Source organism: Psammomys obesus, unplaced genomic scaffold, assembly GCF_907164565.1.
Source record: "Psammomys obesus unplaced genomic scaffold, mPsaObe1.curated_primary_1811, whole genome shotgun sequence".
NCBI lineage: Eukaryota > Metazoa > Chordata > Mammalia > Rodentia > Muridae > Psammomys > Psammomys obesus.
The window spans coordinates 23,634,586-23,649,407 of record NW_026585797.1 but is presented as its reverse complement, the minus strand read 5'-3'; the positions used below and the strand labels follow the sequence as shown (position 1 = coordinate 23,649,407).

At 37.8% G+C, this 14,822-nt stretch overlaps 1 protein-coding gene across 1 annotated transcript; it reads left to right on the top strand.

The window, feature by feature from the left end:
• The first annotated feature begins 1,242 nt into the window (after positions 1 to 1,242).
• Positions 1,243 to 13,753, top strand: CUNH6orf58 (chromosome unknown C6orf58 homolog). Its single transcript, XM_055599441.1, has 6 exons — positions 1,243 to 1,543; positions 3,139 to 3,225; positions 4,463 to 4,647; positions 5,492 to 5,592; positions 12,170 to 12,408; positions 13,653 to 13,753. Exons 1-6 carry the CDS (start codon positions 1,243 to 1,245, stop codon positions 13,751 to 13,753), a joined length of 1,014 nt encoding a protein of 337 aa, XP_055455416.1.
• Positions 13,754 to 14,822: the final 1,069 nt, after the last annotated feature.

Genomic DNA, 14,822 nt, shown 5'->3' with positions numbered 1-14,822 from the left:
GAGGATTGAACATTTTACCCAGGGACCTCCTTCTTGCTTAGCTTATTTAGGTGTACAGATGTTGGTATGTTTATCCCATACTTTAGGTCTAGTATCCACTTATAAGTGAGTATATACCATGTGTGTCTTTTTGCTTCTGGGATACCTCACTCAAGATGATCTTTTCTAGATCCCACCATTTGCCTGCAAATTGCATGATTTCCTTGTTTTTGATTGCTGAGTAGTATTCCATTGTGTAAATAAATGTACCACAATTTCTGTATCCATTCTTCCCTTGAGGGACACCTGGGTTGTTTCCAGTTTCTGGCTATTACGAATAAAGCTGCTACAAACATGGTTGAGCAAATGTCCTTGTTGTGTACTTGGGCATCATTTGCATATATGCCTAGCTGGTATAGCTGGATCTTAAGGAAACGCTATTCCTAATTGTCTGAGAAAGTGCCAGATTGATTTCCAAAGTGGTTGTACAAGTTTACATTCCTCCCAGCAATGGAGAAGGGTTTCCCTTTCTCCACAACCTCTCCAGCATGTGTTGTCACTTGAGTTTTTGATCTTAGACATTCTGATGGCTGTAAGGTGAAATCTCAGGGTACTTTTGATTTGCAATTCCCTGATGAGTAAGCACGTTGGGCATTTCTTTAAGTGTTTCTCTGTCATTCAATATTTCTCTACAGAAAATTCTCTGTTTAGCTCTGTACCCCATTTTTTAATTGGATTACTTGATTTGTTGCTTTTTAACTTCTTGAGTTCTTTATATATTCTGGATGTTAACCTTCTGTCAGATATAGGATTGGTGACAATCCTTTTCCAGTCTGTTGACTAAGATGAAAAACTCAAATGACAACACATGCTGTAAAGAAAATTTAGGTAAAGCCTTATACCTACACCATTTCTTTTTTTAAAATTATTTATTTTTTTAATAAATCATAGTTTGTTCACTTTGCATCCCAACTGTATTGCCCTCATTCCCTCCCAATCCCACACTCACTCCCTCATCTCCTCCCATGCCCCTCTCCAAGTGCACTCATAGGGGAGGTCCTCCTCCCCTTCGTTCTGACCCTTGCCTATCAGTTCTCATCAGGACTGGCTGCATTGTTTAATACCAATCACTAAGAATAAATTTCCTCTCCTTGTACACTCTGCCTACAACTTGCTTATAAAGCATCAGCTAAAAATATTCCAGCTTCCTTCTTCCTTCTCCAATAAAAGCCTGGACACACTCTCACTTCCCAGGTTAGTACCATGGCTGTCCTGACATCCTGGGTCTGGGTACTGGCTGGCTGCTTTTCTGCAGCTGTAGCAGAGGATTCTGGTATCTCAGCTCTGTATCCTGCTGTCTGGGAAGAGAGCCCAGAACAGTTAAGTGATTATAGGTCAGAGGATGGACAGCACATAATGAACCCTTGGGAAGTCACTGAAAGAATGGGGATGTACAGAATCTTACTGAAACAGACAGCCCCGTATTTTGCAAGGTATGCTCCAGAAAATGAGCAAAATCTTTTGTGGGGATTGCCTCTGCAGTTTGGCTGGCAGTATAAAACAGGTAAGAAAGATTCTTATTCTCCTCCGTACTAATATAATCTTGATGTATCAGGAAGAAGGAATTCTCCATATCTTACACAGCTGTCTAGCTTTATATCAACTTGACACAGGCTGAAGCCATCTCAGAGGAGGGACCCCCGCTGAGAAAATGCTTTTATTAGTCAAACTGTAGACACGCCTGAAGGTCACTTTCTTAATTAGTGATTGATGTGAGCAGACTCAGCTCACTCTGAATGGTACCATCCCTGGAATGGTGGTCCTGGATTCTATAAGAAATCAGGCTAAGCAAGCAATGAAGAGCAATCCAGCACTCCTCCAAGGCCTCTACACGACCTCCTGCCTCCAGGTTCTAGTCTGATTTGCCTTTCTTCAATAGACTGTGATTTAGGATAAGTAAGCTCAACCCTTTCCTCTCCAAGTTGCTTTTAATCATGGTGTTTCATCACCCCCATAGTAACCCTAAGTAAGATGCCCACAGATGTCTCTTTCCAACTGATTATTTTTGTTTACTTTTTAATCTCCTTACAATCACTGCTTCTTCTATTCCTATTTGTCCTTATCCATAAATCCTTCCCCTGTAGGTTGGTTCTTTCAACCAGGCACTTCAATGACACACAGGCATGGAGACTATCCATAAAGACACACATCCTTTCTCTAATGTGTTGAGTATTTTCAAAATAGTTACTCCACCACTGCTAACTACATATTCCTTCTTGTTCCTTTGAACAGACAAGAGGGTGTTCATTAGAAACGGGAGGTGATGTCAGAGTATATTGACCTTCTTGAGAGTCCTAATGTAATTGCCTGACTGTAAGCATGAAATTACAAATGAGTAGTTTCTTGCTAATGGTGATCTGTGCCAATGGTTGCTTCTTCTTGGAAACCAAGCTCTTTCCACTGTATGTACATAGAAGATGTTTGGGGGCAACATGCTCATATATATATATATATATATAAAAGATAGTTTCTTCTGGCTGACAGAAGAAATGCAAGAGAAGAATGGCGCCTACACAGCTTATTCATTGCTCAAGCAAGTAAGAAAATGGAGGAGGAAAGGAGAAGGGAGAAGGAAAGTAGTGTCAGTTTTGGATAAAAAGAAAGCGTATTTTCTAGTGTTCTAATGCTTATGTAATGCTGACATGTAAAATACTTCTGATAATTTCGCTTAACTCATATAGAAGTCTCATGTATACTGATTATTGCTATCTCCACTTTACAAATGATGTAAACTGAGGCACCTGTGGTCATATAATTTAGAAAATGTAGACCAAAGGTTTGTTTTGACTCTTAGCCTACCTTTTTTCTCTATGTGTGACTGTTGCTTCCACGATTTTTATTAGTATCTAGAGAAGACAGTAACATGTGTAGTTATATGAGTAAAATTATCTATAGCGTATAAACCAACAGTCAAATGTTCAATATGGCTGAAGAATAGAAAATGATGTGATTGAGAAATGAGAAATAAAAATTTTTAAATGATGGCAAATAAAATATAAGCCATTTGGAAAATGTTGTACCTATAAATTAAGTGCATGTATTTTAACAATTTTAAATGTTCATGATAATAAATATAACTGTGGCTTCTCTGTCCTCTAGGTAGACTAGCTGACCCCACCGGGATGATAGACTGTAGCTATGAACTTGCAGACCATCTGTGTGTCTCTGTGGACAGTTGGTGGGCTGGTAGGTTCACTTAAACAGCAAAATCTTACATTTGCTTCAAAGAATACATTTAACCCCAATCTAAGAGACAGAGACAAGACAGAGATTTCAAGACGAATCTATTTTATCATATATCAATGTCCTTGATGACATATGGCAGAATTGGCCAATCAAATGGAATACAACAATTTTAAAGGATGTAATTAGACTTTTCAGAGAAGGAATGAATCAAGTAATGAATCAAAGGCCTCTAGAGACAAGCACTGTCAGCAACATGGCAGGTTCCCAAAGAAACATGGACTCTTTGAAAAGTGAGACCAAGATAATAACGCTTTTCCTTTCTGCTCAGAACAAATGTGCTAAACGCTAGAACTCACAAGCAGGCCAGAGTAATGTTATATATGCAATATTAAACAATTTGAATATATTTTCTAATTCTTCCATGGTGTGTTTTGGTTTAAAATTAATTTACATATATGTTTATCAGAATAATTTGACAATCATTATACATGAAATTGCATTACATTTTTCTTTCTTTCTTTTTTTTTTTTTTGGAGTGACTCAAAAATAGTGCGAACCAGTGGGTACCTCCCTTGAACTAACTGAGTTATTCTTTTCAAAACTCACAAACAGACTTGTCAACTGCAATAGGATTATGGTTTAGTCTGACTGGCTTCATAATTTGGATTGTTAAGACTCAGGGTAAGCCAATTACCTAACTAAATTAAAATTCTTAAATCTGCTGGGCTTGCTTTTCCGTATCTGGAAAGTTTGAAGACCTAAGAAGCCTATCAGGCTGCCAGTCAAAACTTCTTGCTTTAGAAAAATGGGATAAAAAGACTTAGTGATATTGTATATAAAAATTGGACTAAGTTGTAAGGCATAAAATATGCATTTTCCAAATTTATAATTATGCTTGATTATTTTAGAAAAATTTAAAATCAGCAATGCAATCTCATTGAGAATTTTTGTACCCCTCTGTGAACCATTTAACAGGTTTTCCTTATTTATTAATGCTTTGAAATAGGATTGTTATACAATTCATTAAAATTACTTTTCTTAAAAATGTAATATGCCACTTCAGTGTGTGTATATATACCCATGATTATAAGACTATTAAAATATAAGCTGATTTTCCTCAGTAATTTTTAGTCGAGAATTTTGGCATCTGTGAATTTTCCTTAATGACTTGTGCTTCCTCAATATGTGCTATTATTTGTCATTGGCTGGGGTTCTAACCAGCCTTTTGTTTTGACAGATATAAATTATTATCTGAGTGTGATACCTTTCCTTGCTGCTGTTGGTTCTGGGATACTGGGGATATCGTCAGACCAAATCGTGATCTTGCCTCCACCCAGTGATCAGAGGAGGTTTTGTTACACTGTCTCTGGCTGCCGATCTGCCTTCCCTGAAACAATGGACAGCTGGAACGCCTTTTTTCAGGTTCTTCCTTTAACTTTTATATCACACTCACTCCTCAGACACACGGAGAGAATGCTTTGTTTTCTTGTCAAAGTCTTTGGTGAAAGATTGTTTTTGTGTGTTCAGTGTGTGGTATGCTTTTCCTAATTTTAAAATGTAAATTGAAAGTAGATATTTTCTCTCATAAATGATGTGGAAATATAGCACGTGTCGTAGAAGCCCACTGATCCCATACAATACTAACACAAAACTTACCTGTTGCCACTGCAAGTTAAAAAAAAAAACCCACAAATGTTATCTAAATGCAAGCTATTTTAATAGAAGGCAAATAGGCAGGTGAATAATTGGGACTTTAGGCCATTTGTGAAATATTATAAGAATTGGGGATACAGTTTTAGATTATTGAAATTGAATTAATAACCACTCACCGTAGATAGTGCTAAGCAGTTATATGTTGTTCTGAACTAACCATTTGACGGCCAAAACAAAACACATTGGTCAAGCATGGAGGAAGCGAAAAGATAGTGATTTAAATATATAGTTACCGGTTTTTAGGTGGTTAATTCATTGCTTGTAGATATAATTTACTTTAATTTTCCTATCCTTTCTTATCACTTTGAAGATTTTACAAGAGTTTTAGTCATGTTGGCAGAAAAAAAAATGACACTGGTTGTGTGGAGTAGAAAACACAGACTCTGCAGATGTTTGAAGCTCGTTTCAATTGGATGAAAAACACTACATATGTTTCGCTTGGCTGTTAAGCACTGAGGAATGGCATGTTCATAACGACTATTGCTCATTTCTTCGAGTTGGGTAGAACGTGAGGGAGAGTTGCCCACATAACCCTTTGCCCTCTGTGCTTCAGTACATGCAGACGCCTTCCAGTGACTTTGACGGCCTCTTGGAGCACTTATGGGCTGCCCACACCTCATCCTTGGACTCTTCCCTCAGTACCTTTGTAGACAGGTAAGAAATATTTTTGTCTCTGTTTTACTTTGAGCTTTCCCCTGCTTTAACAATAACCATGACCAAAAGCAACCTAGGAAAGGAAGCTTCTATTTCAGATCACAAGTTCTAGTCCGTTTTTAAGGGAAGCCAGGGCGGGAGCTCAAACAAGAGCCTGGAGACAGGAACCAGAGCAGAGGCCATGGAAGAACCCTGCTGAGCTGGCTGTCCTGCTTCTGTTGAGCTTTCTTGTACAGCTCAAAGCCACCTGCTGAGGGACAGCACTGTCTACCGTGAGTGGGTTGGGTTCACGGGCATCAATTGGCAACCATGAAAATAATCCACTGGCCAGTCTGAAGGACACAATTCTTTTTTTTTGTTGTTGTTTGTTTGTTCTTGATGTTGTTTATTAGCACAGTAACAAATGCAGACATAAGAAGTCTAGAACAACCAATCCACTGCGCGGTTCCTATTCCACACTTACAGTTCACAGCTTAAGGTATTTCACTACAGGTTTCACAAATCAACCCTTAAGGTAATTTGCATATAAAATAAAATACAATAACTACTCATTTCCTACTTTGTGTCTTGTAGCCAAGTGTTCATTTTATATATACGAGGTAACAATCTTTGCAGACTCTTAAATACCATCGTTTCCTTCTAAGAAGGAAAAGAAATTCCAATTTTTTTTCAAACAAGAAAATAGGACTTTTACATAAATGGCCGTGTGTATGACCTATACAAATTTAAGCTGATTTGGAAATTACAGTAGACTATAATCAATGGAACCCAAGTGTCTACACACACATTCTTTCCTGTTGTACTAAAAGTCAGCTAGGCTTGCAAACTGACAGTTCTAGAAGTGGCTATTACCAGTTTGTCTACTGTAGCAAGATACCTTAAGTTACAACAAAATCCTGAAGTAAGACTGAACAATATCTGTTATAGAAACACCCTACTCTTTACCAACTCCCACCCCTGCCCTTTCATAATCATAAGCAGCTCTCTTTTGTGACAGACAAATAATGTAAGAACTGTGAAAACCCAGTCTATGTGGCATATCTCTTGGTCCACTGTCTGGCCATTCTGTCGTGTTCTGCTCTGTTGGTCATATACGTAGTGGCATAGTGGCAATACAGATAGAGAGGAGGACTTTTGAGATGGTTAGTGCTGGGCTCCAGTTGTCTTTCAATATGTCCAAGCAAATAACTCCTTGGCTATTAATATTATAGTGATAAATTCTTGTACGAAACGTAACCTTTGGAGGCTTGAAGGGATATTCTGGTGTAAAAGTGGTATCAAGGAAGAATACACCACCTTCATACACAGATCCTGGAGGCCCAGAATGGTTTATCTCCACTCATAGATATTATCACCTTTGGGACCAGCACTGCAGTTTGGTGGAGGAACTTCTGTTGGAGAGGAGCTGGCAGACATCGCTTTAGATCCTCCACCAAACTGCGCTGCTGGTCCCAAAGGTGATAACTCATGTTAAAAAAAAAAAAAAGCCAAGCATCATGGCATATAGTTGTTATATTCATGCTGAGGAGGTAAAAACCAATGGATCCCTGGGACTCACTGGCCAGCCTAGTTTTTGTGGTGAGTGTGAGCCATTAGGAGACCCCCTTTCAAAGGAAAAACAAAGATGGACCACACCTGTTGTTCTACTATGGATAGCCTCCACATACGTGAACACTCCTCTACACAGGCATGCGCGCGCGCGCGCGCGCGCGCACACACACACACACACACACACACACACACACACACAAAGTCGTAGAAAAGGGGATTATATTGCCTTTCGAATAGTGACGGCCAGGTTACCTTATTTGTTATAGGCTACTTTCCCACATTTAGAGAATGTTTATATTTGTATAAAAATAAATCAACAATCAATAGGAGAGTAAAACCGTCTACATTTTATTTTTATTTGTATGTGTGTCTTGCCTGCATGTATGCTTCTGAGAACCACTTACATATCTGCTACCCATGGAGTGCAGATAAGGACACTGGTAATCCTGGGACTGGACAGATGGTTTTGAGTCACCAAGTGGGTTCTAGAAGTCAAATCCAGGTTCTCTGGGAATCAAATCTGGTTTCTCTGGGAGAGCAGCCTTTGCTCTTAACCACTGAACCATCTCCCCAGGCCCCAGAACAATACAACTCTAAACACAATAATCATGGATATTTAAAACATTTAAATTTTATAGTGATTATAGAAGTTTTTCTTTTTAGATATATTTACTTTCTCTTATGGTTTTTATATATCCAAATTATTTGTATTTAGAACTGATCAAACTTATTTAAAAGCTATTCTAAAATTGAACATCTTGAAGTATTGGGTTATTAAATTATGTAATTCTCAGAATTCTACCTTGACTAATTAGAGCAAAACATTGTTTTGATTATTGCAATCTACTTCCTGAACTTCAGGAAGTTTTTTTCCCTTGATCTTCCCTATAGTGGTAATAAATCTTAAAGACAACTATCAAAATGTTATCATACATTAAATAAAATAATATATGAGTACTCTTTAATAATAAAAATAGTAACCCCCCACCGAGGGGGGAAAAAGACAATGCAGACAGTCCTGATGAGACCTGATAGGCTAGGGTCAGATGGAAGGGGAGCCTCCTCCCCTATCAGAGGGGAGAGGGGCATGGGAGGAGATGAAAGAGGAAGGGTGGAATTGGGAGGGAAAGAGAGAGGAGGCTGCAGTTGGGATGCAAAGTGAATAAACTGTAATTAATATAAAAAATAAAAATTTAATTAAAAAATAGTAAAAGACAGCACTAAGTTTGTCAATAACATAATTTCAACTTTATTCCATTTTACTGGTACTGCATCGGGGTCTTGTCTGTTCAGTTGTCACCTCCACATCCTGCCACCCCAGCACATCCTCTTCCCCGCAGGCTCTGCTGCCCTTAGTGATGGGGCTTACAAACTGGGTTTAAAAGATCAATTCTACTCAAGGGCTTTCTCACATTTGTGAAAGTTGTCTTGATACTACAAATATGCTTGAACTACTACAATATATAATTGAATGGAACAGAATATAAACTGTGGGTTCACTTCCTTTAACGAGGAAACTATCTTTAGGAGATATTAACAACAGCTGCAGCCACTAAACCGAGCAAAAAGCTCTGTTTTATATCTTTTTCCATATCAGATATATTAAAAAGTAGCCAAATGCAAGCAAGGCCTCTGTGCCTCTCCAGGTAGGTCTAAGGTTTTAAAATGAGGAAAGCTCAGCTTGAGGTGGGAAAACAGTCTTCCTCAAGGGGAGAGCGGTTCAAAGCTGAGGGGGGACTCAGGGTGAGGAGCAGAGCCAATCTGGTCACTCGAGTGGGACATTTCAAGCAGCAGGTACCTTGCCGAACTGAAATCATGGCCAGTCAATAGTTTAGAACATGTAAATCCCATAATTCATGTGGCATCAGTGGTATCGCAATGCTCCATGAGAAGTGCTCCTTCCTCATATATGATCCTGGTGTGAGTTTGTTTCATCATTTGGTGGTGTGATGTGCTTAATAGTTTTATATGCCTAGTGTTTCTGACATGGCCTTAAGATGCCCATGGATCCACGTGTTCTTCACCTAAGTTGGTTTGTTTGTAAGTGGTGATGTTTTATGCATAACCAGCTACTATCAGTCTGAGCCTCATGATTGGTGCTGGTCAGACGTGATTTGTTTGTTTTTACCGATGGGATATAGATTTATTCTGCCTCAAATTTGTACTCAGAGTGAAACAAACTCCTGCTTTGAAAAATAAAATCACCTGAGGCAAGGCATAGCCTGAAAGGCTATTGTTATATAAGAAGAGGAAGAACTTAAAACCAAGCAATGTGTGGCTATTTGAGATTAGATTGCTTTTTTTTCTACTATCCCTCCCCCTTTCCTTCTTCTCATCTTTCCTTAAAAATTCTGGGTTCTTTGTTGCTGATGGTTTGTTTGTTGTTCTAATGGTGCTTGTGATTGAACCAACTCAGGGCCTCATGCATCCCTGGCAAGCCCTACCAGGGAGCTGTAACTCCATCCCATGCTCTCTTTTTAACATTTTGTCTTGAGATAGTGTCTTGCTACCCAGCCTGGCTGGTCTTCAGGTCGGCCCCTATTGGTGTGGACCTGATGGTGTCATCCTCCTGCTTCTGCCTCTGAAATAGCTGAGGTTACAGTCTTCTGCGGCCAAGCCCTGCCATTGCTGTTTTATCAAACAAACTGAGATAACGCTTTCTGTATTATTTACAGTTTGGACTATCAGCCTTTGAAAGCTCACCCTAGGAAGACATGGTTTGGCTTATGGAATCCTTACACCATGTGTAGCCAGGGCTCTCTGGATAGGGTTGTTCAGTGCTGCTCTTTGGGTTGATTTTTAGAGTTTACTTTTTTTTTTTTTTTTTTTTTTTTTTTTTGTGGTTGAAATCGCTACTAACATTGTTGCCGGGTACTTAGATCTGCCAAACCTGCCACCTTAGTTTTCCCACGTATCAAAAGGAAGTAGGAGACGGCTGTGATAGAGAAAACAAATTTATGTATACTTTGGCAAAGCAGGGAGGGGTTGGAAGTCTCCCAGTTTCTTTCACTTCTCCTGCAGCTGTTTTTGCAGCTTGTAGAATCAATGAAGGGAAGTCAGGAAACGCACAGCTTGCATGAGAGATCGATACATTTTCGAAAGCCATGGATTATCTTCCCGCCAGGGGAGTTTGTCCTGTTTGGCCAGAGTTTTATTTACAGGTTTTCTCCTTCAGCAGGAGACTCCTGAGGAAAGTATTTCTCAGGGCTCCACTAGTTTGGGATTCCTGTTTGAACAACTTCAGCCTTGATACATTTCCCTCAGTATCTTCTTCTCTTCTTCTCCTTTGAATTTATCCTCATCTGTGATTTTTTTTTTTTTTTACTTCTTAATATTTCAAGTCAGAAACATTGCTGCTGGTCACTGAACTGAACAGACAAGTTAAAAGAACCTTCTAAACTTGGCCAAAGCATCACAGATTCTGTCCATAAACATCCTTGTCATGAGGTCTGCTTTGGAATAGCTATCCGGGTGGTGGGCCTGCTCTCATGTCTCAGGACTCTGCCTGCCTCTCTTCTGTGAGGCACTTCATTTTTCACCTTTTTCTCTCTAGGCGTGATTTGCCTGCTAGGGCCCAGGTTCTGGTCAGCTGAGGATGGGTGGAGAGTAGGTGGAAATGTTTGAGACAGCGTCCGATTTTATCCTTGTTGCCTGAGGATTTAGTTGAGTATGTGAATGTGAGGAGTAATTTGTATAATCTCGGTCATTTCCCTCTACTTTTTTTAGTTTTTAACTTTTGCTTTTGACTTCTCTCCAGTACGAATCCTCTTAGCATAACCGTTCTTCATTTTGGTTTGGTTTGTGCTTGACCCTCTGTTCTGGTGTCTATTGTGTCTTGGTGGCTCCCCACGCTATCTGGTTAACTTGGTGGTCTCTTACACTTAAAGATGAGCACTTAGAAAGCCAGAGTGCTTGTGGAGGTTTTGTACCGTGGACATGCCTCTAAGCCTTAGAGTCTGAGGAAATCTTCAGTCTTACTGGCTAAGCAACTGTTAACTATTGACAGTGTATGGCCAACACTTTATCCTTCCACTTGAACTCAGCTGTCCCAGAAAACGTTTTTCAGTCCCTTGTTCAAAGTGAAGTCAATACCTGCTTGCTGTAAGTCTCAAGGTCAGTTGGATATATATATGTACATATATATATATATATATATATATATATATATATATATGTTTTTCTATTTGAGAAGACAAAGACCCTTGTGTTTATATCAAATCAAGGCTTACCTTAGGAACCAAATCAATGTTTACATGTTGTAAACTAAGGTATAATTGACCTGTAATAAAGGACCCAGATTTGTGTACTTATTCAGTTGAATGAGTGCTGGCAACCGGTAGCACTTGTGAAACTGCCACCTAAAACAAAATGCATGGCATTCTATCACCCTTTCCAGAATATTCCTTATGTCTCTTTAGAGTCATTTTTTTCTCTTTAAAAAAAAATTTTTTTTTCTCACAAATGTAAGTCAGATACAAGTTAAGGAATTCAGGCTATGGAAATAACTTTTGGGACGTTTGTCTCCTAACTCAAAAATAGCAAACACTAACAAGCATAATGCATTGCTTTCTTTCTTTTTCTGTTTATTTCATCTATTAATTAATTAATTAATTATCTAACTAACTGACAACTTCGGAAGATTTTGGCCTCCCAATCTTCCTGCTTTGTATACCAATTGTGAATTGCAATCATGTGACATTAGACCTTGTTCATATTTGTTGCATAGCCAGACTGTATTATTAAACATGTTCTTAACATGTTTATTCCAGTGTGCCTAAGGAATGACAGAAATGGAAAGTAAAATATTAAAAAGAGGTGGCTAAATGGATAACCCTCTATACAGATTTAAATTTTATTTAATCATCTATACAATTGCTGGAAGACAAGCCAAATTCACAGCATTATCATATGTCGTTTTAAAACAATATTTGGATTTTATTTGTTGGTAGAGGATGATATCTGCAGAGTGAGATTTAAATTCTGAGAAAGTAAATTGTAATTGATTTTTTGTCTATTTGTCTTTTAGATATGACTATTACCCTGACCAAGAAGTGAATTTTCAGAAAAACTGGGCTATTGCTGTAAACTATTTAGCTGCAGCCCGTCTTCCTACAACCCTGAGAAGATCACATGGCTTACAGAAGGGTCTGCCGCCACATATACTTCTTTATACTGACATAGCCCCTTTTATTTCTGACTTCACTCCTCTTCAGAACAAAGTCCTGCTGATGCTTAACGAGCTTGGTGACCTTGATAGACTTACAGGTAAAATTTTTAAAAGATTACTGGAAGAAAATCATAACTCTATAGATTGGAAGAAAGCATAAACTAAGTTCAGTAGAGATCATCACACCAGCATAAATTTAAAAAATGTATGAGTTCCTATGGATATATTTTGTATTTGCTTACAAAATACAAAATTACTCTTAATAGATGGTAAGTGATTACTCTTAATAGATGGTAAGACCATTGATCAACCACATTTTTGTTATTTATGACCTATCCCTTCATTTGGGTGCCACATTGAACCTTGACATCTGCCATATGAAGTAAAATACATAACATAAACCCACATAATCACATATTATTTCTCCCATGTAAACTTTTGGTTTTGTGTTCCTTCTATTTTACTTTTAAGTCTAAAGAAGACAAATGAATTTCAAATGAAAAAAATGCCATCATTAATGAAATCACTGTTCACTTGACTCATCAGATGCTTTTAATCTAATACTTCTAACTAAAAAGAAGAAGACCTTTGCTCCATAATGGCAAAAGCAGAGTGAAAAACAGGCTTCCAAACACTTAACTAAGTGTTTGGAAGTTACTGTGATATCCTCATTTTACACTTGAGCAATGGGACCTTGAGATAAACATATATGCCATTACTATTTTATAAATGGAAAGTTAAAAAATGGAAAATTTTTGATTCTCTAAATTATAAATTAAACAAACTAGATATGAGTGATTTATGCTCAATTTATGTACAAAGTTTTGCAATAAAATATCAGATCCACCAAATACATTAGTGCACCTTTACTGATGTTTCTTCCTACATCTGTCTTGGTTGTAGTGTAATATCACCAGTGAACAGGCAGCTTTCTCTCACACAATGAAGGTAGAACAACCTTCAGTTGGCAGATATTTGGAAGCTTTATATTAGAATTATCTCATTTTCTTATAAACATGCAATATTTTATTTAGTGAATTTATTATGGTTATGGCAATTGTTGTTACAAGCTATGACTGACAATTGTAAGAGCTTTTCATGTTTGCTTTTCTACATCATTCATGATTCTGCTACTTAGAAAACATAACACAAAACTTTCAGGTTAGGTCTTGCAAAATGATAATACTATCAGGGAGTCACATTTTCTTTGTAAACTGATTATTTTAATGTTATTGATAGAAAGCAAATGAAGTTGATCATTTAATCAATGGTTATTGCCTAGTAGACATAAGAAATATTTTCATCAGTTGACATGCACTCATTTTTTAAAAATCTTTTCTAGGATCATCATCTTTGAAGGCATGGGAAGCTATCATGAGTACAAAACTTTCAAGGAAACTATTACTAAAATTTCTTGAAGCATTTTTGGGAACATCTACATAAAACATTAAATTTTTAGCAAATAGTGGACAACTACCTTAACTACAAGTAATTAAAAATAATCAATATGATCACAATTATGTAGGGTTATGATTTGGTTTTTTTTTGTTTTTGTTTTTGTTTTTGTTTTTTTGTTTTGTTTTGTTTTTTTGCCTGATGTCTCCTTTTCAAGATTCCCCCATGTATTCCTAATATTGACTATGAATTAATTTCACACAATAACTCTTGAATTTTAAATTCTTCAGCCTTTAATTTTAAGACATAAAGATTCTGGTCAATGACAGCAAAATCACAAAGAAATCATTAAACTTATATTAAGCTTGCATGGCTGTTGTGATGCTATTTTGTTGGATGTATGCCGGAGCCAGCCAGCAGAGTTGAACGGCTCTTGAGTCAGGAGTGAGGATTGATATTAATAAAATAAACACACAGCACACAGGAAACTTTTTAAAGGTCCAGACTCGACAGCCACAGCAAAAGGCAGGCTGCCGCAGCAAGCAGCACAAGCAGCAAGTCTCAAGTCTCTGCTTCCTCCTCTGCTTCCAGCAGCAAGTCTCAAGTCTTAAGTCTCTGCTTCAAGTCTCTGCTTCCTCCTCTTCCTCCCTCTGACCTCTTTATTTGTGAGGAGTTTCTTTTAGCCAGTAAAACATCTCAGAACAATGGGTTAATTTCCACAAGGAGCCTGAGGAAGAGGTGTGACCCTCACAAGCTATCCTATCTGCTGTCACAAACAAAAGGAGATGGACTTGCGAGTTCTCTGCCATTAGTAAAGGCCTGCTAAAAGCCATCTCTCTGCCGAGATTTAAACATCAAAGCAGGCCGCTGGAGTCACGGCTCCCAACAAATGTACTTTTTAGGAAATATACAACAATACATCTTACTGATGTTCAACCAAAATCCTCAACATTCTGTAATCAAATACTGACATTCTGACCTGAATATTTATATCTCATAGAACTTATTGCAAATAGAATTCACAGACTTATAGGTATGATTTATGATTTGCTAACCTTAAGTTAATGATTACTTGTTAGATCTACCGTCATTGACCCACATTCGTAAAGAATCTTAT